This window comes from Dicentrarchus labrax, unplaced genomic scaffold (genome assembly GCF_905237075.1).
Source record: "Dicentrarchus labrax unplaced genomic scaffold, dlabrax2021, whole genome shotgun sequence".
NCBI classification, from domain to species: Eukaryota; Metazoa; Chordata; class Actinopteri; family Moronidae; genus Dicentrarchus; species Dicentrarchus labrax.
In genome coordinates this window covers 20,986,151-21,012,437 of record NW_026136710.1, presented here as the reverse complement: position 1 = coordinate 21,012,437, position 26,287 = coordinate 20,986,151, and the positions used below count along the sequence as shown (strand labels likewise).

The window sequence follows — 26,287 nt, the reverse complement described above, 5'->3', positions numbered from 1 at the left end:
ATAGGACAGTGCTGTAGTCAAGACCACCTTTGTTGAGTCCAAGAACAGGACAAGTCGAGACCAAGTCCAAATGAGAGAGACAGAGTCAAGACAGAGACGGGATGAGTTTTGGCAGCCAGGCATACGATTGCAAGTGACACCGATTGGACGCCAGGTAACCAGGTAACTATGGTTACCAGGCGGATGATATGGCAGCTCTCCAAAAGTGTTAATCGCCCTCTGGTGGCTGACTGCAGTATAGGTCATAAACCCCGCTGCATCCATGTTAGCAGATGGGACATGGGCCAAACTAAAAAATCAAAGCAATCAATCAAAATCAAATATATTTTAATTCCGAGACAAGTCGGAGTGCAAATACCAACGAGTCCGAGACAATAGAAAAAACGGGTACTAATGTACTGGTAAAGGATGGGTCAAATGCAAAAGACAAATTTCAATTCCATGTAAAAATACTGAAAATGTGATAATAAAGGCAAGTACCAGGGAATAAAAGAAGAAAGAAATATCTGTGAAACTGAAGTGGAAAAATCAACTCAAAATGAGTACAATAAAAGATGCTCAGAAAGCAAAAAGTAAAAAACCGAAATTGAACTAGAGACTGTAGATCCAAAATAAATGAAAGAAAGATGTAAAGACAGTAATTTCAATAAAAGAGAGCATTGGTTTCAACGAAGCTCGCATCTTAGCAATATGAATATCAGCCTCATAACACACACACATACACACACACACATAAAACACCCTGTCGTGTGGCTGTAATGCATGCTGGTGGTGCGGATTAGCTTCATCTTTAATCATTGTTTTCATTCTGAGCACGCTCTGTGTAAAGTATACCTGAACACAAAGCACTGAGCGGCCCTTTCTCTCAGCAGCAGGTTGCACTCTGCGCTGAATGAACCGCTCAGCAGGAAGCCCGAGAAACTGATCTCAGGGTCTTGCGGTTGAACTGGTGAACAGGCTGTAAAAAGAGCTGACTGAGCTGATCTAACTCTTCTGATCTGGACATTGAACCTTCAGCCAAGCAATTTCCGAATGCCCACCATTTTATCCAGGACTGAAACCTAGCATCAACCAGTGGCGATGATGGAGGATGTGAGCTTCCTAAATACAAATTTAGGGATCATAAAGTTAGTGTAATCCTGTGCCAAATGTCATGGCAATCCATCCAGTAGTTGTTGATATATTTTACTAAAAAGCAAAAATGTCAACCTTCTGTTGGCAATAGAGTGAAAGTCAGAGGATTACAAAAGTCAGTAAAATGGATCCTTTGGGGAACCATAAATACCCCTGCTAAAGTCTGGACCTAAGTGATGGACTGACTGACTGACTGACTGACTGACTGACTGACTGACTGACTGACTGAAGGACATTCCTTGTGGCATGGATCATTTCCAGTCCCAGAGTCGTTATGTAATATTTGTTACTGCTGAATTGGTTTGGCTGATGGGGAAATGAAGGGTCATGTTTGTCAGTGGGCCATTAAAGTATATTAAAGTCAGTGTGGTTGAAAGCTCTGGAAAAGCCTGGTAGTGGACCTTTGATTTAAGATTATTTTATCAGGTGTGCAGGTGTGTTGAGGTATAATCACCTGAACCCAGCTGAGCTGTTGATATCAACGAGAAAGCTGTTCCCTGTTACAGATCTGTTGAACTGCTTCCTGACCTTCTCTGGAGTTTGAACTCCTGAGTTCAGCTTGTCAACTTTGAACTTAGAAAACTGCACTGAGAAAGGTCTTGTGACGATGTATGCAATGAGATTAGGGTTAAAGGTCCAGTGTGGAACATTTAAGAGGAACTATTGGCAGAAATGAAATATTCATAGGTATGTTTTCATAAATCACCTGAATATAGGAATTGTGTTTTTGTTATCTTAGAATGAGCAGCTTCAATCTTCAGAGAGAAGAGACCACTAGATACCACTAAATCCTACACACTGGCCCTTTCAATATCAGCAGGAACAGTGAAATAATTGAATTGTTTGAAATGTATCAACCATCTTGCAAATTTCCAACCCCCTGTGAAGTTAGTACTCAAGGTACAAACAGTGATTCCAACAATAAATTAGCTAATGCTAGCTTAGCATGAGTGTGAAATCACCATTATAGACCCGCACAAAATGTCACTTTTATATAACACATCCCATTAAAATTATACACACTCATGGCAGGAGAATGATTGCAGTTGTATTATGTATCGTCGATATACCACTGCATCCATTAAATTAATGTTTAATTACCGTGATATCATTTCCAACATAATTTCCTCCTACTCTAGGTTGAGATGAGGATGTTTGTTTGGTTTTACAGGCACATATTTTACTCTAAGTCAGATATATATGGTCTTTAACACAAAGCTGAGCTTACGAGTCGTAATTAAGAATAATTAATTTCTTCAAAGTAACTTCTTAAAGTCATTCAAAGCAGAATTGGCTTTAAAAAAGCCATAAGGTGGTGTGACAAAGTTTGCCTTCGTTCAACAAGTAACCCCCCCCCCAGCTCCTCCTTTATTCTCAAACTACAGGAAGTTGAACTGGGAAGTTGGGTTTGTTGCTGGGTTTTTTTGTGTTAACCCCCACCGTAGCGCTTCCTTCCAATTTGTTGAATTTCTCAAAATGTTCCGTTTGTTAGGCTGAAAAGAAAATCACAGAAAAATCACCATAAGGGCTGCTTTGCATTTTTAATTAAGAAACTAACATATGAATATATTTGCATATTATTGAGTTGCAGATTAAATCATGCATACATAATTAGCGTGCAGCAGCGCTCGTTCGTTCGCCCCTCTCTCTCTCACTCTCGCTCTCTCTCTCTCTCTCTCTCTCTCTCTCTCTCTGCACTGTGCTTACTGTTTTTTCGGCAAGCTGTGGTTCTGATGGATGCCAGACACACACACACACACACACACACACACACACTCACTCACTCACTTCTTCAGACACTCAAACACTCACATCACAGACACACTTACACACCCTCTCCAAACACTTTAGGTACTCTGTATGTGTGTGTGTGTGTGTGTGTGTGTGTGTGTGTGTGTCTCAGTTTGTTTTTTGGGGGAAAATTAGCGTCTGATTTTCTCTGTCAGAATTGAGGCCACGTCAGGTTTTTTATCCTGATTACACCGGAGAGAGAATGAAGAACTCTCTTTCTTCCTTCTCTCACTCTAATTCCTTTAGTCTGTCAGCCTCTCTGTCTGTCTGTCTGTCTGTCTGTCTGTCTGTCTATCTACAGATGCATATATACAGTATAGTCCCATGCATATTTATAACTATATGTGTAACATAGGCTGTGCTGTTTTTCCAGGTATACGTTAGGCTGCTCATAAAGGCATGCATTGTCATGTGAGCGGTGTTGGGGATGTTACTTGAAAAATTGAATCAATTACTCATTACATATTACAGATGTAAACAAGTTTAAACAGATTTAAAAGTGGAAAACAAGACTTTATGGTTTAACAAACAGCCAGCCAACAATCTGGAGATACTTACTGACCAATCGGCTGCTAGCTTTTCAACGGTGAAGCGCTCCAGAAGTCCTATTCTCTCACCCTCCAATCCTGAATAAGAGGTTATAAGAATTAAGCGTGTACATCCCACTGAACTCTGAATGTACACAGACAAAATTAATTAATATCAACCTTCCATCATACTTCTGATAAGACAGCTACAATGCTAACCACCAAACATTACTCATTACAGAAGAAAATGATCCCATTACTGTAATGCATCACTGACCCACACATTTTGTTTTTGGCATTTTCTATTTTTGTCCCCCTTTATTTGGTAGTTGCGAATTAATTAGAAAAAAAAAAAATCTGTGAACACCGTACAAATGTATGACACCACTCAGAAAGACATAACGTAAAAACTATACTATAGAAAAAGACTTTTTCTTGTTGTTTGTTTGTTTAGTTGTGTACTTTCTGTTGCTGAGGACCTCCTTGAAAACAAGGTGGTTCATCTCAAGAGGTTATTCCTAATAATAAAGAATTTCCAACATTCGCTCTTACCACACAATGGATGGCATATCCTTGCATGAAAATGTTGCTCTCTTATGGTTAAGGACGGAGAAGCTCCGCTCGTCTGTGGTACCTCCACTCTGCTCCAAGCTAACGTTAGCAAGTAAGTCCACAGATGTGTTTTGTACAAAGTCGACAGAAGCTTCTCAGATGATTTGGTGTCGTATTGCGATTGTCTGCTCAGGACGACTTTGCTTGCTAATGTCCTCCATTTTAGAAGTAAACATCAAAACACTGCTTGCTTAGGTTGCTGACAGGTCAATAGGGCAGGCCATAGGTCAAGCTCATAGTCGAATGGTCTGTTGTGCTTTTAGACTGTACATTTTGAATTTGAAACAGATCATTACACTTTGAAAATCAACCACATTCAAATGAATGTTTTTGAATTTCAAGTGACAGCCCCACTGTCAGGTCTGAGTGGACGACAAGATACATTTGCCTCTTATGCATGTTTAAATAGAGATAATTTGACAATGAAAAATGTGTACACGTGCCCCTAAAGAGGCAGATTTGATTGTTTTTTATACAGTATATATAATGTTGCAACATATAAAGTATATGCAACATTGTGCAGGAAGGCTGCTTTTCAGAAGAGTATTGTGCTCAGTTAAGGACTTGCACTGTAACAGACACAGGAACATTATTGGGTGAGAGAAGCCTGATCAAACATGCTTACTGCACGATACAAATGTTCTGAACAATATATAACTACATAAAAACATGTATATCACTTCTGAAACTACCAGATTTTCCTTGATGTTTTACTGCCCTCGTTGCCTTTGATCAGTGATATGTTATCAAAGAGCTCCAATTTTTCATGGATGAATGAATGGGATGACATTTTTTTTTTTAGGAAGAACACTAATGTGTGCAGTAAAGGGTTAGGCTACCGGAGTGTCAGTAGAACAGTTTTTTATTGAAAAGTACGTATGTGTGTAATTTGAAATTGACTTTTTTTGCCTGTATGTCCACAGGTTCTCAGCATACCGCAGATATCAGTATATGAATGGATAGATGTTGGTTTCCATGTTAATGGGACATTCTGAGCCTGTCAGTAATGTCAAAAAGTTTATTAATAAAGTAAAACTAAAAAAGGTTTTTGTCTTCTTTGCTTTGTATTTGGCACGAATGTGTTTTGAGCTTTTGCCATCAGGGTTCCCATCATGCTTTGGGGGGATGTAATGTTGTCATGTCAGTGAGCCAGATGTGGGCTACACCTGAGCCCTGTTTTTTATTCATTTAATATTGTTATTTTTGGTGAATCTGCACATTGCAATCACAACTAGGAGTTTGTGTTTGCATCGTAACCATGGATACACACACCCATGAGCTGGACTACATCTGATACTGAAGAAAATGTATAAACCTGATGATTAAAAGGAAAGATCTGAGGCTAAAAGACGTCTTTAATTATGTTAATACAATGGAATGTTTATGCGTGATGGACATCGGAAATACCTTCAGGGACTGAGAAGAACTGTGCCATTTTCAGTTCAAAGGGTTAATTCATCAAGTTGAATTGTCTAGATTGTTTTAAACGCCCCTTACTGAGATTCAGTGGTTGAAGTGGTAAAAATGTATGCAACAGTTGGATGGAAATATATACTCATACTCACTCACAATCTGCCTCGCAGCACTTGCCTCTGTTTTGAATGAAAGTGTGTGTGTGTGTGTGTGTGTGTGTGTGTGTGTGTGTGTGTGTGTGTATTCCTGTGTGTGTAGCTGCCTGCTCTCGACTCTTCAATCCTGTAGATAACTTTATTGTTTGTAAATTCAGACCTGCAACATAAAAAGACTCAAATCAAAGGCTCACGATAGGAAGTGGCTGTGTGGAGAGAACAAAGTGCAATCGCTGAGTGTGTGTGTGTGTGTGTGTGTGTTTGTGTGTATGTGTGAGTGTGTGTGTGTTTGTGTGTATGTGTGAGTGTGTTTGTGTGTATGTGTGAGTGTGTGTGTGTGTGAGTGTGAGAGAGCGAGAGTGTGCCTAGGCCTTTAGGCCAGCACTGCTCAATGTGTGAGAGAGAGAAACATGAAGGGAGAAGAATGGGAAATAGGAAGAAAGGAGAGAGGAAAAGGAAGAATGGGGGAAGGAAGGAATTTAAAAAAAAAGAAATTAGAACAAAAGAAATTAGGAGGGAAGGACAAAAAACGAAGGAAAAGGATGATGCTGAGAAAACAGGAGGAAATGTGTAAACTCACTCAAACAGGAGAGAGACGAGAGGAGCGATGTAGAGAAAGGGCGAGAGACATTGAGAAAGACAAAAGAGCAGAGAGAGAGAGATTGACAACTGGGCGTCGTAATGTGAAGGAAAATCCTGTCAGCGTGAAATCAGGATGAAATGTGAGATTATAATTCAACCAGGGATTAACTGTCATCTCACCACCAGAGGAGGAGGAGGAGGAGGGGAGAGTGAGAGGAGGAAGAAAAGAGTGAGTAAGGGAGAATGCGGGAGGGGAGGGGAGGGGAAACTGGCTGGCATTTTAAGGAGGGAGTGAGGAGGGGAAAGATGGGGGAGAGAAGCAGGAGGGAGGAAGAGGAAGGAAGGAAGGAAGTAGAAGACAAGTGATAGGGAATGAAGACATGGTCTAGGAGGAGAAGAGGTGAGGAGGAGGAGGAAAGGACGCACTTAGAGGAAGTACCAGAAGAGAGCGAGGAACTGGAGAAGGGAAGGAGATGAGGAGACCTAATAGAGGAAGAAGGAGGCATAAGGGAGGGAGGGAGAAGGGAGAAGAGAGGGGTTAGTGAAGGAAGGAGGGAGGAAGGGAGAAGGCAGGGAGGGAAGAGGAGAAAGTGACCTTCGGTGGCGTGTTAAAGTAGAGACGGACAATGGCTGTTGTCCCATTTGTGTCTCCGGTCCACCTTAAATAGAAATAAAGCTCAGGGGGTAAATGTGCTCGGAATAGACTGTACTACCTTAAGGTCAAAGGTCAGTTTGAGTCCGTTTTTAAAAACAGAAATGAACGCAGTGCCGTCCTCTCCTCTTTTCTTTTCTCCTCCCTCTCTTCCTCACACCCTCCTTCTCTCACTCCACCTTTTCTCCTCCCCTCGTCCCTTTCTCCTCATCTCTTCTCTTCTCCTCTCTCCCTGTCTCCTGTCCTACCTTCTTTTTTCTTTCATCTTTTCCCTCCTTTCCTTCTCTTTACCTACTTTCACTTCTCCTCTCCACCCCCCCTTTCCTCCACTCTTCCTCTCCTACCTCTGTTTCCCTCCTCTCCCTGCTCCTCCCTGTTGTCCTCCCATCCCTTGTTTGTTTCACTCTTTTCCTCTTTTCTTTTCTCCTTGTTTTTCTCCCCCCTTTTCTCATCTTCACTCATTTTCTTCTCCCCATTCCTCCCCTCTTCCTCTCTTCTCTTTTCCACCCTCCTTTTCCACTCTGATCACCTTTCCTCCTCTCTTTCTCCCTTCCTTCCCCCCCTTTTTTCCTCTTCCCTAATCTTTCCTTCTCTTTCCTCCTCTCCTCCATCATCTCTTCCTCTCCACCCTCTTCCTTATCCCCTCACGTTTTCCCTCTCCCGCTCTTCCCTCCTAATGCTCTCCTTTGAGCACTCTTTCTTTCTCCCTCTCTTCCTCCCTCTATCCTCCTCTCTGCTCTTCATTCTTCTTCGTCTCCTCTGCAGGTTTGTTGACCAAGCAAGCGTCAGACAAAATTAAAAACGCTGTCTCTGCTTCTTTTCCTCAACCGGGTCACTCTTTTTGGGTTCTGTATTTTTTTTCCCCCCCTGCACTTCTCTCCTCCCTTCATCCCTCCATCTCTCCCTTAATTTCCCATGCAGTCTGGTTGGGTACAATGCTGGGAGCCAGCCAGCGCTGCAGACAGATGGTCCACTTATTAGATGTGCATCAGCCCTCCCTCCCCTTCCTGCAGCTCGCTTTTTAATCAAATTAAAGCCGAAAGAAGAGGAGAGGGGAGAGAGAGATAGAGAGAGTGGAGGAGAGAGAGGTTTGGGACGTCTGCTCGCTTGTTTGGGAGTCTATTATTTGTTTGAATAGGATGAATGATGACGGTGTTAATATGAAATTTGGAGGACTGTGTGACTGCCTGTATCCTGCTCTCTCTCTCTCTCTCTCTCTCTCTCTCTCTCCCCTCGCTCTGTTTTTCAACATCTCTCGCTCTCTCTCTTCCTGTCTGTGTGTTTTTACACATCAGTTTACATACAGAGTTAGTACTTGTAGTTGTATAATGTCTTCTGTGGCTCTGGAGGAGCTTTGTCAAGAAAATAACTGATGATGTCATAGTGATGTCATCAGGGTCTAATTAAAACTTGCATTGTGGGAAATGTAGGATCCAGAGTTTTTGGAACTTGACTCATAGAGACTCAAAGTCAGGATGTCCCAGCCTCTGCTGCTTAGATTTTGGACATTTTCAAAGGTTACATAGACAAAGATTCCCTCACGTCTCAGACTAAACAATGGGACAGAAACAAAATAAAACTCATCAAAACCCATGTTAATCTTCCCAACAATCACCAACTCTGGTTTGGTCAAAATAAACTCTTAACTCGCAGAGTTAGATGTGACAGTATACAAACTGCTGCAATGGCTGCAACGTAAGCTAACGTTAATTCTTGGTGGCAAATGCGCTGTCAAAGTACGTCCACTAAAGGTTTCTGCCACTGACGGGCTCGGATTGTGATTTTAAGTGTCTGACAACATTATGATAATGATCCCTACAAAGATAGACCTCTCGTTTAACCAGAAACAGCAGTAATATCACTCGCCACCAGACTCCATAGAGAAAAACAGTAATTTTACCCTGCATATCGTTGTAACATCGTAGCTTTATTCAAAGTGGACAGACACAAAATAAAACTCACCAGAACTGTCTTTGTTAGTGTTTCCACTGTTCCAACAATCACCAACTCTGCTGTGGTTGAAATAAATCCTTAATTCAAAGAGATAGATGAGAAAAACAGCAGTTTCAGTCACTCTGCTGGCTGGCTATGTAAACAAACCACAGAGAGGCTGTGATAGCAACACAGAGGGAGTGTGCCACCATGACTCCACTATATCTTTACATAGACAATAGTTGTTTGCTGCTATACTAATGTTCTAAATCTCATATATAACCCTTAAAACCTGTCACTTGTGAGTCTACCAACTTTAAGAATGTACAATACTAAATTGGAAATATCATTAATTATTCCTAATGGCAAACCAGCCTTCAGGTCAACCAAACATATTGGAAAGTGAATCTCTGTACCGCTCTCGTTGTAGGCAGATCCTAAAATGTTCCAAGCTCGTTGAAACAACCTGATCTGAAGCAACTAGAAATATCTCAGTCCTACATGGCAGACCTGGTGTTGTGGTGAATCTGGGGTGTCAGTATTTCAGGGTCTGTACACAAACCTGGGTGTCAATCAGACTTACAATGGAGGCTCTGTGGTACTTTAAAGTTTACCTTTAATTTCCCAAGCACCATCTGACCAGTTTGTTGCAAATAAACAGTTGAACAGCTCCTCACACATAATCATAGTTTTATATTTAGATAAAAAGAACACAATAAACAATCACAGCCAGTTGTCTATGATTTATAACATTGTGTGCCAGAAAAAAAATTCTGATCAATTAATTTGAAGTATTTATGGCGCCTCCTATTGGCCATTTTGAGTTTGAACATTTTTTATTTATAGTCAACTTTACAGTTACAGGGGAGGACTAGGGGGAATTCATTATGTGTTTGTACAGTACTGAGAATACAGACAAACATACAATTCGGTTCAGTTCAACAGAGGAATTGAATTAAACTTTTTACCTTCAGTGTCTGTTGTTACCCGACTTCTAGCATATGTTAGATTTCACTTTTAAGTAAAATGATCAAAATAGACTAATCTGGTTTGTTGGCAGAAGTAATTTATCACTAGCACTGTAATGTATGTAAAACACTTTATTTTTTTATTCTTTGTCAAGGACATCCTGTGGAATCTGTCAGAGAGCTGCCATTGAAATACTAATTGTAAAACTTATTTAAAGTGAAATGGAATCCTGCTCCAACTGTAGTGAAAGGAGGAAAGGAGGAAGCAAAAGGGGAGTAATAAAGGGAGGAAGAATCAGATGAGGAGAAAACAAGAGGGGAGAGGAGGAAACAAGGGGAGAGGGGAGGAAATTGGAAAGGAGGAAATAAGATAGAAGATAAGGACAGGAGAGGGGAGGGATAAAGGGAGGAAAAAGGCGACAAGAGGAGAAACCGAACGAGGCAAAGAGGAGACGAACGGGGAGGAAACAAGGTAAGATAGGAGGAGAGTGAATAGAGAAGGAGGAAACAAGAGAGGAAGGGGGTAAATGAGGGGGAGGAAACAAGGGAGGAAGAAGGAGACGAGAGGAGGTAACGAGGGAGGAGAGGAAACAAGGGAAGAATGTGAAAAGAGGAAAAAGCAATGGAGGAAAGGATGAAAGGAGGGGGAAGGAAACGAGGGAAGAACGGAGGAGAGTAAAAGGAGGAAACAGGAGAGGGAGGGAGGAAGGAAGGATGAGAGGCGGAAATTGGAAGAAAGGATGAGAGTAAATTGGAAAGGTGGAAACAGGAGGAGAGGAGGAAACAAGAGGGGAGGGATTAAAGGGAGAAGGAAGGTGAGGAGGAGAGAACAGTGGAGGAGATGAGTGAATGGGGGGAGGAAACAAGGGAAGAAAGGAGGAGAGGAAAGAGGAGGAGTAAAAAGGAAAGAAAGAAGCTCTGAAAGCGGTGGAAAAAGTGAATATTCGGCTCCGTTCAAAGGCAGACGGCGAACTGCAGCTCCGCGCGAGGAGGGGGGAGGGAGGGGGGAGGGATGACTTCCAGATTTACTGTGGAAAGTTGAAAGAGTGTCGGCGACCGCGCGCGTGTCCGCGAGCCACTGCGTGCATGTGCGTGCGTGCGTGTGTGTTTATTTGTGCGCGTGTGCTGCGTATCAACCTCTCTCCTTCCGTACATTTTCCGCGCGCGCGCTTCTGTGTGTGACGGAGAGAGCGAGAGAGAGAGAGAGAGAGAGAGAAGGGGAGGGGCACTCCTCTCTCTCTCTCTCTCACTCTCTCTCTCTCTCTCGCTCTGCCTACTTTGCATATTCCGCGTGCCTCGGCTCGGCCATATGGGAAAATGCAACTGAAGGAATTGTCGGCGGGGAAAAAAAACGCGCAGGCAGGAGCACGCGAGCGGAGCGGCGAGAGTTTGAGATCATAACAAATCCGAGAAAAGTTCACACAGAAGAGGAAAGACACGAAAGGTGGAGAAGAAGAAGAGAGAAGGGGCGGGGGGAGCGCAATAAACCAAAAACAGAGCGAGAAAGGGAGAGACACGGGGAGAAAAAGGGGGAGAAACAGAGTTTTTCTTCTTTCTGCGGAGGAGAGGAACGATGTATTGTGCGTACACCATCCCCGGGATGACAGGCAGCTCACTGATGTACTACTACAACGGCAAAGCGGTAAGGCAGACTCTTCCATCCCTCCTTTTTCCTCCTCCGCGAGGGTTTGGGAGTCAGACGGAGAAACAGAGGGAGAGAGAGAGAGAGAGAGAGAGAGAGAGAGAGAGAGGGGGGAGCGAGGTAGAGGGAGAGGATGAAGAAAAGAGGAGAGAGAGAGAGGGAGAGAGAGAGAGAGAGAGGAGGTGTGAAGGTGAAGAGTGTCGCTTTTTACGCACCAACTTAACAGCGCGTCGGTTCGCCGCCGCCGCGCGTCAAAGTGCGAACGGACTGTGAGCTCTCTCTGTCCGTCTGTCGGGGGTTATTTCTGGAGGAAAAAAAGCATCAGTGCTGTTGTTTATCGGGGGAAATAAATGTGTGTGTGTGTGTGTGTGTGTGAGAGAGACAGAGAGAGAGAGAGAGAGAGAGAGAGTGGAGCGGGGAAAGTGACAGTAGCTGCTGTAGAGTGCCGTAGCGCTTGGATAAAAAGGTTGGACAGACTCTTCTGAAATGTGATCAGTGTGTTTACAGTGTGTGCGTGTGTGTGCGTGTGTGTGTGTGTGTGTGTGTGTGTGTGTGTGTGTGTGTGTGTGTGTGTGTCGAACCGCAGCTATTAGAAAAATCATTTAAAAAAAGCTCCCACATCCAACGTTACTCCTGTTTGTTTCCCGGATTTTGCGCATCGGACGCTTCCAGGTTCAGCTCGCAATAATCCGCTCGCAGCTTTATTTCTGTCTCTCTCCGTCGCTTATTTCTAATTTCTTTAAATGGACGTCAATGCAGCAAAATAAGAGCCTTATTGTTGAACTGAATTCATGATTGATTTTTTTTCCTCTCAGGCAAAAACCCCACACGTGTGTGGCGCGGTTGTGTGTTTCATTCAGAGGCTTGTGGCTTTTCATTTTTTTCATTTGTCCCAAAACCGCTTAAATTGTTGATTTTTCTGCCGTAATTGGGCCTGAAATTGTGCTGCTGATTTGTTATCACAGTAGCACTCAGTTCCTTTACTCATAACCTCAGAAATGCATTTAAAAATAAGTCAAAATAAGTCACCCTTTAATTACACACTGAGAGTTGTATTTAATATTAATGTCAGTAGTCAATAGTTATTTTTAATCTGTCTTCATGCCATTAAAATAAAATAAATGCAGCAAATTCTAATATCAAGGAAGTCAGAGTTCTACCCATCTTTCTATATATCTTTCTATATGCATACATGTATTATAATCATCATTTTTACAATGAGCTCTTCACTGTCTCACAAATGATAAAACACTGTGGATCCAAAATAAAAAAAAATAAATCTGAGAAAGTCATCCAGCAAGTATGAAGCTGTCTGACCTCCTGTGAACCTGTCTGTCCATCTGTCTGTCTGTCTGTCTCCCAGTAACCCCCACCTGTAAAACACCAGTAACAGGGTGAAGTGATTTAGAGAGAAGGGGGAGGGGGGGGTGAAGTGAAGGCTAGAAATGAGAAACAGGGTGTAAAGCGAAGCGAGGGCAAATGGATTTCACAGGTTTTCTCGCGTAAACGCAGGAATGTCTGCGAGTCGCAGGTGCAAATGAAGACGGAAGGCTGGGGTTTCCTACACACCCACCTGTCAGTGAACTGTCCGTCCTCACCTCTGACTCTTAATTGCTGCCTCGCACCAGGTTTAAAGCAAAGAAAGAGGAAATAAAGAGGAGACGACAGCAAGGATGGAGGGGAAACGAGGACGGGAATAATCATTACCAAAAAAAACCACTTCAGTTTTGGTGCTTTTTTATCATATTAGCATTAATGCAGATTTGAAATGAATGAGTCTGAACTGAAGGCTAAGGCCTTCTGAGACGATTCATCATTAACACACAAGACTGTAGCTGTGAACAAAAATCTGAATATTTGTGTAAAAAGACAGCAAGCAGACATTTAATTGTTTCCTTTATTTTGTAGAGAAAATTTACAATTAGATTTTTGCAGAATTGTTTTTTAATGGTGCATTTTCTTGTAGTTTTTACAAATCTGTAACCCTCATTTCTATATTTTATTTTATTCTTGTGGTTTAATTCCTATTTTCTAATTCTCTCAATTTAATTTGCATACATTTTTTAATTCTACATGTTTATTTTTGTCGACCAGTGTGTGAAAAGACTGAAAATCTGCTGATTTTCTTGATTTTATAGTTGTTGCGATGGTTTTGCAGCTGTAAACAGAGCCTCCGTTGTTCCAACGCTGCCACACCAACAGTCGTCCTCTGTCTGCTCCGCGCCTGTCAGGTCTCCGGCCTCCATCCGGCCGCCGAGCGCTTCCAGCCCCTTGCTGCCGGCCGTCGGCTCCGGAGCCTTATGCTTTTTGTGCCCGCTCTCTCCCCGTAGTTTGGGGCCTTCTTTGTACCTCAGCAGCTTCGCTCGAAACCGGAGCTCTTTAGTTCGGCGATGCCACGGGGCTTGGCGTGGCACCGCTTTGTTTGGCGGCTGGCTGCTGGATGGCACATTGTGCCGACGGTCTTGATCCAGTGCCAAGCTCCTTTCCATCTTCACTTTACCCCCCTGCCTCACCCTGTCTGTCTGTGTCACAGCTTGTTTACACCCGCCGTCCGCTAGCAGGAAGGGAAAACACCAAATAAGAGAATCAGTGCAATAAAGTAATGTTTGTCTGCTTGTGTGCTGGCCCTGTTGGAGGTGTTGTGGCGATGGTTGTGTGGAAGCAGATTCAGGCCGGTCGGTGTGTTATGGAGGCAGAGAAGTAGAGTGGAGTGGAAACTGGGGCAGAGTGGTCGGGGTTTGAGAGAAAGGCTCGGACAGATCTGCAGCAGCAGCGAGCTGAGGCCCGGCGAGACCAAACAGTAAAGAGGCTGAATTGGGGCTTTGGTTTTTGGGGAGAGTGTGTGTGGGGGAGGGCGTTGGAGGGGAGAGAAGAGGAGGAGGAGGAGGAGGGTGAGGGCCGAGGCCCGAGCTTCGTTTAGCGGCTGTCGGCTCGCTAACTTAAGCTCCAGCGGCTTAATGAGGCAGCAGAAAGCTCGGCTAAAACAAAAGGCCTCATTTAAAGCGGGCCCGGCCAGCCGGCTATTGTTATGCTAACGCAGCATTTGAATATTCAGTAAGTTTTAATTAGGAGAGTCCTGAAGCTGCCTGCCAAAATCGTGCAGTCCTCTCTCAATGTGCAGCTACAGGAAACACACACTTTAAACACTTTAAACATTCTCTTGCTCTGCACTTTATTTTGCATTCGCTGCTTTTCTGAGACAAACGACACTGTGAGAGAGAGAAGATTTTAATTAATTTCTCATTGAACTAAATTTTTTTGTCAATGTGCGCCAATTATAGTTGGATACAAAATAATATTTTTTATTGTCTTTTCAAATTAATTTTAAATGAAAATATACACGTTTATTCAAATTAATTTCACTTACTGCAAAGACTTGTACATTTACATACCTGTATTATTCAATTCCTTTTCATTTAAATATTTGAGAAGCTACAGTTTAAAACCACAGCCTGTGGAGAGGAGGTCAAAGGTCAAGGCCAAACTGTCCTAATACAGTTTCTGTGTTGAATAGGAATATTGAGCAAATTTTCTTGTATAAATATCAAATAAATTTTTTAAATAAATATGGTGTTTTTTCAAAAGAAATCTTGTATTATCAAATCTGACCACTCTTAAAAAAATATGATGCTGTTTGGATTAACCTCCAAACAAAAAAATTGTTTCACTGTCAGAAAACAACAAAGTGAAGGATTAAAATGACAGAAATGATAAAATAATATAGCTGGGTTATGTAATGAAATCATTTCAAAATAAAATATTAAAATGAGTGAAACTACAGAGAGAAGCTTTTCCCGCCTGCAGCAGTGAATATGTAAATGCTGTGTTTTTGTCTATAGACGCTGTTGTTTAAATGATGTTTTTCTTCACATTGCCTTTTTGTACATGCAAACATTAAAGCAGAGTGTGTTTTTCACGTGTGTGGTCTGTGCATGACGACTAAATACACAGTAATACAGATTTTTTGTGTGTGTGTTGCCATTGTGAAGCCAGTGTGTGTGGACATCCTGTGTGCTCAGTAGGCTGGAATTAGAGCACAGCGTGTTATGCAATTATAACTTTATAAATAGACGCATTGTGTGTGTGTGTGTGTGTGTGTGTGTGTGTGTGTGTGTGTGTGTGAGCAGGCCTCTATCTCCATCTGCTTGACTGTTTGAACAACTAAAAAAAAGCCGATTTTATTGTGTATTTTTGTGTGGTCATGTGTCCTTTCTTTGCTATATAAGTGTGTGTGTGTGTGTGTGTTCGAATTATTAAATGTGTGTGATTTAACGTGCTCCTTTTGAAAATATTTTGTCCCTTTTGTTTTTATAAAAGCCAAAAAAGATGTGTCTCTGTCTTCAATGAGTGTGTGTTTGTAGTTTGTCACCATACAAAATTTTATCTTTCTATATATGTGTGTAATGTGTGTGTACGGTGTGTTTTATTTAATAGAATGTTACCTTTCTTTATATAAGGATGAAAAATAATCTGGCCGTGTGTATGTATTACCCTCCACTCTGTACTGGAGGATCAGTGTGCGTTTGGTGTGTGTTTCTGAGTACTTTCAGAACCTTTTTTTGCATACTGATGATAAAGTCATTCATGCCAAAAAAAAATTGTGTGTGTGTGTAAAGTGCTCTCTTGTCAGTGGGGTCATTCGGTTTTGTGTGTGTGTGTGTGTGTGTGTGCGTGTGTGCACGTTGTCCGGCTGTTTAAAGCCTGACACACCATTCAGGCTTAAACTTAATCCTTCTGCATCAGATTATCTGACACTGATGCCGCTGATACACACACTGATACACACTCTGATACACACACTGATACATAAAGAACTGCTAAAACACCCACATACTCATACACATACACACACACACTACACTATGTTTTTTATATATATATAAAGCAGGAAGTAAGTAAAAATCAACATGGTGGTGTGTTTACTGACCACCTTTAGGTTATGGTAAGGGTGTGTGATGCTTTCAGATAAACCTCTGATCATTACTGTCTGTGGTTAAAGGTGTGTCAATTTATTTGACATTTACATTACATAAAAATAAATTATTGCCAGTTCTGATAATAAATTCAGTCGTTTTAGTCAGCTGTCTGACTAAAATGTCTCCTTTCTTTGAATGTGTTGTATGAGAATCTTATCAGACTATGTAAGAAATCGTAAAATCTCATTTTAATCTCTGGTAATTTTATTAAATGATTAATCCAACAGATTAACTGATAATGACAATCATTTATTGGAGTTGAAGCCACATGTTTTAAAATGATCACGGCTGAGTCCTCGCTGCAGCAGCCCAGGGTTCGAATCCGACCTGCGGCCCTTTGCAGCGTGTCATCCCCTCTCCCTGTCCCCCCTCCTGTCTATCTTTAGCTGTCTCTATCATAAAGGCAATAAAAGCCCCCCAAAATACTTAATAATGAATAATAAATTACACTCCATATTAAAAGTCATGTAGAGCTTCTTTTTTTTATTTTACTAATATTTATGTTTAACAGACATCCACACTTTGTTTGTACACAGTGGTAGTGTGGGTTACAGTATGTTTTGTGCACAGGTGATGTTTTTTCATAATTTAGTCATAGAGCGATGAGACTTATCTCTGTCAGGATTTCTTGTATGTTTCTGCCCTTCATTACTAATGTAGGGGAAAGGGTAATTAGCAGGTCATTAGTGATGTCATAGCTGTCACATGTTTGAAATATAAATGTCAGAGAGTCTGCTGATGAAGAGCTGATGTGTCTGTGATAATGACACGTTTTCCTGTTTAATCTTGCATAAAGGTGTGAGATTACTTATATTCACATATACGTGTTTTGCATGTTTTCTAAATGTAGTTTGGTATGTTCTGGTTCATTTGCTGCAAGTTTCTGTACGTTATTAAGCTCTGGTGTTAAACTCAGGTTCACCCTTACTGTTTACTTCCTATTTATGTGTTTTTTTGAATGCGTGGTTGTAGGTCGGGGGTTAATGCAGCCTCAGTCAGTGTGCTGTTCAAATGTGGCTGTGAGGTTTAAATGATGTGTGATGTTATTGGCTATTGGTGCAAAAAATGCAACGTCAAGTTTATTATATTTATTTTTATTTATGTGTTTTATGGCACTTTACGTGAAAAGAGACAGGATGAGCTGAGAGTGAGGCAGTATGCTGCCTGTATGGTGTTTTATGTTTGTTTGTTTTTCAGGTGTACTCTATTACGAAAGCTAGAAACATATGTGCAGGGCCTCCATATGTCCTAAAATGATTTTCTTAAATATCCGACCTTAGAAGTCATTCAAGTTTCTTTAATATTTTTGCACTTTTGTCATAATTAGTTGAATTCTCTGCAGCAGAATCTGAAGTTTTGAACCTTCTTTCACATTAACCTAACATTATAAAGAGAGGCCGTGTCCCACACTAAAAGTCAGCTCTTGTCAAACTTCAAGTATCTCCGAACAAATCACAGGTGTGGCATCAAGCACTCAAATGTTCTATCACAAGCTCCACATACACTATTGAATAGTGATGTATACCAAACCTTTAAACACGAAATACAATAGTAATCCAGAACGCATCATTGGGTCATATGTATGGTATATATACGTTATTTTACAATAAATATACAGTTTCATTCAATAAGATGCACATGTAATCCTAGGTGGACCTTTTAAAATGTCCACAAATATACATTTAATTCGAAAAAATTAGATAAACCTCAGAGAGAGTTAAGCTGGAGAGGCTACAATAAAAAAAATATATACAATGTGATTGAAATTCAAACAATTTTAAAATAAAATAATAATGAATGAGCTTGGTATCACACGACTGTAAGATGTTTAAGTAAATACTAGTTTGTTTGCCTTCATTTTTAATTTTTTTGTATTGCCTGGCTGAATTTTGCTCCTCTGCAGTTGATCTCTGATTTATCTGTCCATGCTCCCTTTATATCTACAGTACAGCCTCTGTACCTGTGATGACTGAAATTGCTCTGCTCAGTTCGTCCAAAACTGTGCATAAGTGTTTATTTATATTTGGTTTAAGAAAGCTTTTATGGATTGAATTCTCTGAGTGCGACTGGAATTTGTCAGAAACAGCGTAAATAAACACATGATCTGCTGTGTTCCATTGATAATGTGCAGGTTGTGTAACACAGGCTCTGGTCAGTTTTTCTCTCTCTGTCTTTCTAAACCCTTCAATGCACGAGGTCGCAGCTGCCAAACTGATGTGCGTGCATATCAACACACAAACACACACAGACATAGTCAAACAGTGAGTCATCTGTGTGTGTGTGTGTGTGTGTGTGTGTGTGTGTGTCCCATAAGGGAAGGTGGACTGTAGCAGAGCAGAATGGGTCGGCATTCTTTGGATAGCTGGGAATTTCCACCCTGACCTGTCCATGGGAAGAGAGGCTACGTTTCTCTGAGTCGCGGGTTTGATTCCCGGTGTCTGACTGAGCGTCTGCCAGCCTGATCATACCTCTGAACATCAAGAGCTGGCAGACGGGGACAGGCAGCAGCAGCAGTAGTAGGTGATGGTAGATCCACACAGGCCATCAGGGCACAGAGGCCCTTTAGCTGCCCGTACAGTAACAAGCCCTCTGGCGGCCATATTGTAAATCTGGAGACCTTGGTGTCAGTTACCGTCAGTCATACATTGGATATATTGGGTGATGATAATTAATAAATCATTTTCTGATTGGGAACTGATCATTTGATCATTGATCAAGCTAACTGTGTTAGCTTATGTTTAGATAATGTAGTTAGCATACCTCTAGATGGAGCCAATGCTAGTTTCATTTATATGCCAGGTAATCACATGTTCAATTTTTGTAACATGAGGCTAGCAGAAGCTAATGCTAGCTTCAACTACAAGACAGCGAGTGTGCAAATAATCCATCAATCACTTTCTATGTTTGATGGAGGGAATGGATTCTGCTGCTATGTGGCTAATGTTTTTATGTAGCTCAAGGTTTAGCTTTGTAAAATGTGTTGGATAAATCCACTTGATCTTCACTACGGATGAATTTTGGAAACAAAGGAAAATGATTTTTATGGAAACACTGAATCTGATGGCCATAAATGATCCAAGAGACACATCTTGAGTGGATTTGCTACTTTTAACGACACTTGAGTCATGCTAGATGCCATTTTGGCTTTTGAATGAATGAAAAGAAGAAATGGAACATCAATAGTGTCTAGCTGTGATATTAGAAAGGCTATAAACAACATGCACCATACTGACTACTGTGTGGCTACAATTAATTGATACGTTAGCTGGTAGGAAGATAGTATTTGAAGAATTTATGTGACCTAAAAATTGTATTGAAACTCTAAATTGCATGTGAAGAAGTAACAACGTGTTTGTAGCACAGGATTTATTCAGTGCTTTGGTTGGACTTTTACTCACTCAGCTTCAATTTCATAAAACATAACTAAAGCCCAGCTGGGGTTTTATGTCCTGTACTGTTGTAAAAACTCTGTCTGTGCTACATTATCACTTCAGCTCTTATTTCTTTGTGCTGGGATTGTCTAACCTACATAGTACTTCACAGTACTTCACTCCTATTACTGTTAGCTGGGGACAGTGGTGATTTTCAATGGCTGATTTACTATTTTCTGTGTGTGTGTGTGTGTGTGTGTGTGTGTGTGTGTTTGCGCGTGCTCTAAAGCCTATTTTCATACTAAGCACAAGATTCACAGCAAAAGGCAAGCTTAAGTAAGTTAACATTTTTGGCAAGAGAATAAAGAAAAGCTGTGTGTGTGTGTGTGTGTGTGTGGTTGCATGTATGTATAAGACACCACTCTGACACACTTGTCCACAGTAGAGCCCCCCTGCAAACACACACACACACACACACGTAGTAGCTACTCCATTATCAAAGTGGAAAATGGGGCTGCTGTCGTTTTGTTAAGCGTGTGTGTGTGTGTGTGTGTGTGTGTGTGTGTGCGTGTGCGTGTGTGTGTGCGTGCGTGTGTGAGTCTGTGTGCGTTTTAGTGGGTCAGTCATGCTGTGGTGAGCTGTTAGGGAGGCTGCATGGACTGCCTGATAAACACTGGACAGCTGTCACACTTTAAACAACAAGACAACAAAACTGTATAACACAATGCAGCGCAGCACTGAGTGGCAGTTAGCGGTGTGTGAGCTCAGACAGCTAGCACACATTTAGCTTTAGTGGCGGTGACAGTTTATGTGAGGATGATACAATTCAGAGTCCAGACAGGTGGACGAGTGTGTTGTGTATTAAATGCTTGTTGTCCTTATATGGTGCCTTCAGGTGCAGGGATGTAACACTCACAATTTCATAAGTGGGAATGTTCTGATAGAGCTCAGAGTTTCTGATTTTTTTTATATGTCAGAGCATGTGGAAGTTACATTTTAGTGTTTTTTATTAGTTCCCAGCAAACACACAATAATTCGTGAAAATGGATCATGGCAACGTCCATTTGTATTGTCTTTGAAAGACCTAAACAACATGAATGCAAATACGTTAAAGTAAGATTTACTTTTACAACTATCAGGTGATAATCTGTCTTTTATTTGAATTGGAGCAGTTTGCAGATCAGTTTGTTTGTTTTTTCTTTTTTGTCAGAGTTAGTGTAGTATTAGACAGTTTTTAGCTACTAGACTAAACTATGTAACTAATCAACTATTAAATTACTAGTTGATAATCCATTAATCTTGAAAAACAAAAACTTTGACATTTTATGGACCAAACCAACTAATCGATTAATCAAGAAAATGATCGACAGATTAATTGATAATGAAAGTAATTGTTAGTTGCAGTATATATATTGTATATGTTGAAGAAAAATGTCTTCCCTTCACTTTTTATTTTGTCCTTTTACTGTGGAGAATTGCACCTGCAACCCCTGCACTGTTAGTGCCTTGCTTCATATTAGAGAATTATGAATGAAACAAAGAGTAGCATAATGTATTTTTACTTTTGAAGGAGCAAATGACTTTGAATTTTTTCATGTGTCTGTGTAGACTAGGCTATTTAACAGGCCACACACACACACACAAACACACACACACTGGGGCATTGTAGTGATTGTCGGTGTGCCACGCTGAGAGGACTATTGGGTTGATGCCCATTTTGTCCCGCGCTGGCACTGCCAGACTGCATGCAAATAGGTCCACACACACACACACACACACACACACACACACACACACACACACACACACACACACACACACACACACACACACACACACACATATCCACAGAGCCAGTTTGGGGCTCCATATCCTGCTGTCACTGTGTTAATGGTTCTGCATCTATCTATCTATCTATCTATCTATCTATCTATCTATCTATCTATCTATCTATCTATCTATCTATCTATCTATCTATCTAACTAAAAGGTTGTACATGCGATCAAACATCTGGTCAACATGGCACTGTCTGTTTTCACTCTCTATTCATCCAACAGCATCTCTGCTCACACACACACACACACAGATCCATCAATAACCATGGTGATAGATGCTACCCAGCTTCTATACGGCTTCCAAAAAGCGGGCTATAGGTTGAAGAAAGAAAGAAAGAAAGGAATGAAGGAAGGAAGAAGAAAGAAAGAGAGAAAAAGAGAAAGAAAGAAAGAAAGAAAGAAAGAGAGAAAGAAAGAAAGAAAGAAAGAAAAAGGAAGAATGAGTCAAAGACAACAAAGAGAAATAAGGACAACATAAAGAAAGAACAAACAGAAAAGAATTCTGCAGCTCTGGAGTGCTGAAGTAATCAGCTCTTTGATCTAGCCTTTATTATTCCAGTGTGGGCCAAATAATGCAGTCCTGATTGTGTTGCTGGCAACCAGCGAGCTTCCATATGTTGGCTATTAGAGGCTCTTACCGGCTGCGTCTCCACTCTGCTGCTGAAAACGGCTTCTTCTGTGGTGTTTTCTGAGGGGTCACAGGCTCAGGTTGAGACAGAGGAAATATTACATTCAGTTATTTGATTACTGACAGTAAGTTCTGCTCTAAAGAGTGGTTTTAAGGAAGGTCAGGGAAACAGATTAGAAAGACCAGTTTTGAGCCATTAACCTATATGGGGAATTCTATTCATTGTGTAAATGTTGGCATCAAAGCGGATACAAATTTTGGGGTGCTCAAACTGGAGATAGATACCTAGGGGTCAGATTTCTCCCAACACTAGATGAATATCTTAAATGTGATCAGCCTATCTTGTGCCTTTACTATGTTCTCCATAGTAACTGTGACAGTTGGAAGGTTGGGTTTTCTGTGCTGCAGTCCATGTTCTTGTTCTTGTATGCTACTTTTACTGAAGCACTGATGCACTTCCAGCTTTTGATGACTTCTTCCTCTTGTTCTACTGAATTTTAATGCACTTATTGGACAAAATCCTCTGCTAAATGACTGTGATGTAACTCACTGGGATAGACAGCGGTGTTTGTGGTGAGCAGAAGGTTTGCAGTGGACATGGTTTGGGTTGTGTTACTGAACAGATCACTGAGCATTCCTTCAACTTGCTAAATGTTGTCTTCTCTATAAACAATTTCGATCACAGAGAAAATTCCAAGCTGACCGCGCAGTTACATTTTTAAAGGAGGAGCACACCAGCTACAGCCATAATCTCTTAATGCATTAATGCTACGTTAGTGATGAGCCTGACAACAATATCCATTAGCTCACAATTTGACCCAGTGAGGTATCTTACCATAACAATTATGTTTCTTAAAAGACTCCCACTTACTTAGACATCTGTGTCCGATACGTCTTTTCTGCCAAAAAAAAAAGGAAGTCTCCTACTTCACTGTAAAGTCAAAAGGCTTAAAGTTTCTACATCACACTGTAGCAGTTGCGTAATAGACCAGAATTGACTTCTAAACTATGTGTGAGGTCACAAATCATGCTGGTAGGCCCCGCCCCTTAAAATCTGATTTTCAATGAGCACAGAGAAACTTTCCACTTTCAGCAGATGAATGTGAAAACATCCTTCTAGAGTCAAACTCTGTACAGACAGCATTCAGACAGCACACTGTAGGGACAAGAAGAAACTGATTTTTGACTGGCGGGGAGATTCAGCATGAACATTCCTGCTCTCCAGAGTATGATCCCCAATTATTTTAAGCTTTTGACTTTTCCTCCAGTGTTGCCATCAGACTGAAGTGACCATTACTTGTCCATCACTTTGGCCCATGATAGTTTATCCTGAAAAATAACTAACCAGCTCCTCAGAGGTTGAACCCTTTAAATTATAATGATCTTTTCTGTAGCTACTGCTTAGGCTGTATAATCACTAAACATCAGTAGTTTGTTCTGTCTGACACTTTTTCTCCTTTTATCCATTCATTATTTTTAGCCACAGACAGATAAAGACTGTAGAGGCTGACAGACAGTTTTCAGGCCCAGTGGAAACGGGACCAGAGTGCAGTGAGTCAGTCTACACAGGAGGCCGATACTCTTAATCCTTATTAACATTTTTATGGATCACCAGTCCGAACGGGATCAGAATCAGATGTTCAGAGGGAACCGTCCGCTCCGTTTGAACCAGTTAAGGTGGGCTTGATTTAAGCTGTCAGGCTCTTGGAACAACCTCTGAAGCCATAACATCTCTGGAGAAATAAGAGCGTTGAGCACTCTGCATCCTCTGGCTTCTATTTACAGATTTACTGTTGCTCTTTTCTCCCAAATATTTTCTGCATTAGCTTGAATTTTATTCTTGGTGAACGTGGGATCAAACAGAAGTGAAGCGTTTGAAACTGGTGCATTGTGATAAAGCTTTGCAGGAAAGGATGCACAAGTTTAGATCTGATGATATAAACAAGTTCAGAACACATTTCTAACTGGCTGAGGTCTCTGTTTGCATTTGTAACTCCATCTCACTTAATTTTATTGTGTTTAATCCTTTCTTTCTCACGTTTTAGCCACCTTAATTAGATTTTAAAGTTGCTTGTATGATTTGTAGGTTAAAACTGGAATGTGACATGCAAAATAAATTTCCATGCAGGTATACTTAATTTCCACGATATATTCAGTAGAAACCTCCCATTGTAGTTAATTTATCATAGTTCCTTTTTATATATTTGGTGAACATGAGGAAACATTACAGTTTCTGACCTTGAGCCTATCGCAAAATGTTTAAAATTAGCTTTCTTTTCACTTCATATGCATTCAAATTCAATAGGAACAGATGTCTTTTTTCCGCTCACTCGTCCTCATGAGATTCTCCAGTCAGTTTTATTCAGACTCTCTGGTCCGTCAAAAGAATCAAGCCGAGCTGAAACGTGCCTCTCAATGCATTCTGACGCAGTATGAAGATGGTAGAAAGGGATCTGGTGATGTAATGCAGCAGCCGGATGGTCTAATGGCTGCACAGCCTCTCTCAACATGGAGGGGTCAAGGGTTAAAATCCCTGCGAGCCAAAATGAGGAAGATGAAGGATTAAGTGTGTTAATGTATGTCGGCTTGTTTAGTGCTTTAGTGCTCTCTCTCTAACTGTTGCTGTATGTAGAAAACAGGACAGCATTTGTAATTTTACAGAATTTGACCTGTTTTTACTTGAAGGATTAAAACTGAGAATGGCTCTGACCACCATTAGAAGTTAAAGCTCTGTTGCTCATTTTAAAAGGCTGCAAGGGCATCTGTGTAGCCTTAGCCTGTATATGTTACCGTAGGTCTATATTACACTATTATAATGATAGATTCTGTCAGTGTAACACAGTAAATGTACATGTATTTACTGTTTTTTACAGTTTAGATTTAACTAATAAACTAGAGTTTATTTTAATTTTATAAACTGTTTTAGTTTTATCTAGTAAATTACACACTGGTTTTAACTTATGAAGTAGTTTTATCTGTACCTCTGTGTTATGTAATGATTGAACCTGAATCAGCAGGTGATCAGTGTCTCTGCTCGTCACTCACTTCCTGCGGCAGCCATCTTGTGTGTTCGGTTTGTTTAAGGTTGGCACGTGTGCCGGTTGCCATGTTAACGTTGCGGTGGTGAGCAAGACCCGGGCACCCGTCGCCAGCTTGCATCACCGTGGCAACTGTGTATAACTGTGACCCAGCACCCCGCCGGCAGCCGTGCTCGCTGCTCCCCACTCTCCGTCTGCACCCTCTTCAATAATTAACATGCCACGGCAGCCATCTTAGTTTTTGGCTTGGTTTTAGGTGCCTGCCGGCGTGTTGCCCCGGCAACGGGGTCCCTGCGACGCAGCACTCTGGTGACGTTGGCCGTGTTGTAACACTCCCAACTTTCTGAGTTGGAATCCATTAATCTGATTCAAATGCCACGGCAGCCATCTTAGAGAAGGTGATGGAGACAAACCAGGATGAGACACACACACATTTTACCCCCATGGGTTCAGGCGACATTTGATTACACAACAAGTCCTGATTCAATAGTGACATTTTTAGAAATAGAAACTTTTATAAGCTCACTTGTGTTCAGTTTTTCTACATCTGTCAGCATTTTACAGCAGAGTCTGTTGTTTACAGCAGGCCGGACGTCCCGTGTGTATCCAAGGTGACGCACACATGTTGGGCTCATGACCTTCATGACTGTATGTGTATCAGTTTCATTTATTTACACAGCGATTATTTATTTACAAAGCTTTATTTGGGAGAACAGGTTCAGTGTGGACAGCCTCCAAGTTCAAAAAAATGAAAACCCTTCCAGAGGAGCTTGTAGATGTGCTTTAATTCATCCCAGATTAAATAAAAATCTGCATCAATAAATGTAGATGGAGTCCTTTCTAAATCAGATAAATATAAACCTCAGAAGTCAAGTGATAAAAGCAATAAAACAAAATTATAAACAGTGGAAAAAGAACAGTGAATGACAGTAAATCACCTTTCAAAAATATCCTCCTCTCACTCTGTCTTTGAAAGGAAGACCATAAATATTCATTGAACTCACTCAAACTTACAAGACGTGTGCGTTGTG

The 26,287-nt window shown here is 41.1% G+C and overlaps 1 protein-coding gene across 8 annotated transcripts in view; it reads left to right on the top strand.

Moving 5' to 3' along the window:
• Positions 1-26,287, top strand: part of LOC127370171 (transcription factor 4) — a 237,152-nt gene that overhangs the window by 149,893 nt on the left and 60,972 nt on the right. The window contains exon 1 of one of the 8 annotated variants that reach the window (XM_051411973.1): positions 11,025-11,408. The exons of the other annotated variants lie outside the window; for them this stretch is intronic. Within the exon in view, the coding sequence (XP_051267933.1) occupies positions 11,340-11,408 (69 nt within the window). The 5' untranslated portion in view covers positions 11,025-11,339. Of the gene's footprint in view, positions 1-11,024; positions 11,409-26,287 lie in introns of those variants that run through there. 8 annotated transcript variants of the gene reach the window in all.